This window comes from Suillus subaureus, assembly GCF_016647635.1.
Source record: "Suillus subaureus strain MN1 chromosome Unknown BJ212scaffold_279, whole genome shotgun sequence".
NCBI classification, from domain to species: domain Eukaryota; kingdom Fungi; phylum Basidiomycota; class Agaricomycetes; order Boletales; family Suillaceae; genus Suillus; species Suillus subaureus.
In genome coordinates this window covers 1,719-2,440 of record NW_024538835.1, presented here as the reverse complement: position 1 = coordinate 2,440, position 722 = coordinate 1,719, and the positions used below count along the sequence as shown (strand labels likewise).

General features: G+C 42.7%; 1 protein-coding gene across 1 annotated transcript; it reads right to left on the bottom strand.

Moving 5' to 3' along the window:
• BJ212DRAFT_1290775 (uncharacterized protein) lies at nucleotides 1-174 on the bottom strand (the record flags this gene model as incomplete). The annotated part of the gene is made up of 1 exon (XM_041332095.1): nucleotides 1-174. A coding segment is annotated over one exon (174 nt), but the record flags the coding sequence as incomplete, so codon positions are not given.
• Nucleotides 175-722: the final 548 nt, after the last annotated feature.

Below are 722 nucleotides of genomic sequence, written 5' to 3'. Positions count from 1 at the left end.
TCACTTTTCGCTGTTTACAACACAAATCACTTTCCCAGTGAACTTAGCACCTATGTAAAAAATGGAAAGATCTGCTGAGCCAGCACCATCTTTTGCCTTGACAACCTCATTTCCACCAAATTGGATGAGGTTGATGAGGCCATCAAGGGTGGTGGCGTCAAGGGAGATTGAGAGAGCAGGGAATCAATCTGATGTTATGTTGGTCCCTTCTGAATGTGGAGTTAATCTGGTTGGAAATAACAAGGACGAAAGCCTTCAGGGCCATGGTGGCAATGATGCCAGTAGTGAGATCGCAGATGATATCAGCATTGATCTGTGAATGTGTAAGTGGATAGACGACCAAATATAGCTGAGTAAGCTAACCTTGAACAAATCATCCCTACATGGCACCATAAATATCAGTAATAATATATAATGGCCCAAATAGCAACACTGGCCGAGTCATCTAAGAAATCACATGAGCCATCATTTGATTTGTGCATTGTGAATGAGAACCCATGCCAGGCTTTCTAAAAATACCAACAGGAATCACAATGACATCATGTCAATTAGCACCAGTCAGTACTAACTGCTTTCTTGAGATCATCATCAGGGGTAGGAATCCTTCAACTTTGGCAGGGATAGCAATATGAGAAAGGTCTGCGGCCACTCAGGCCAGGAGAGTTTATGATATCATAAAGAGTGAGCTGCGGCCACATAAGATATATGACCACTATCTAAGC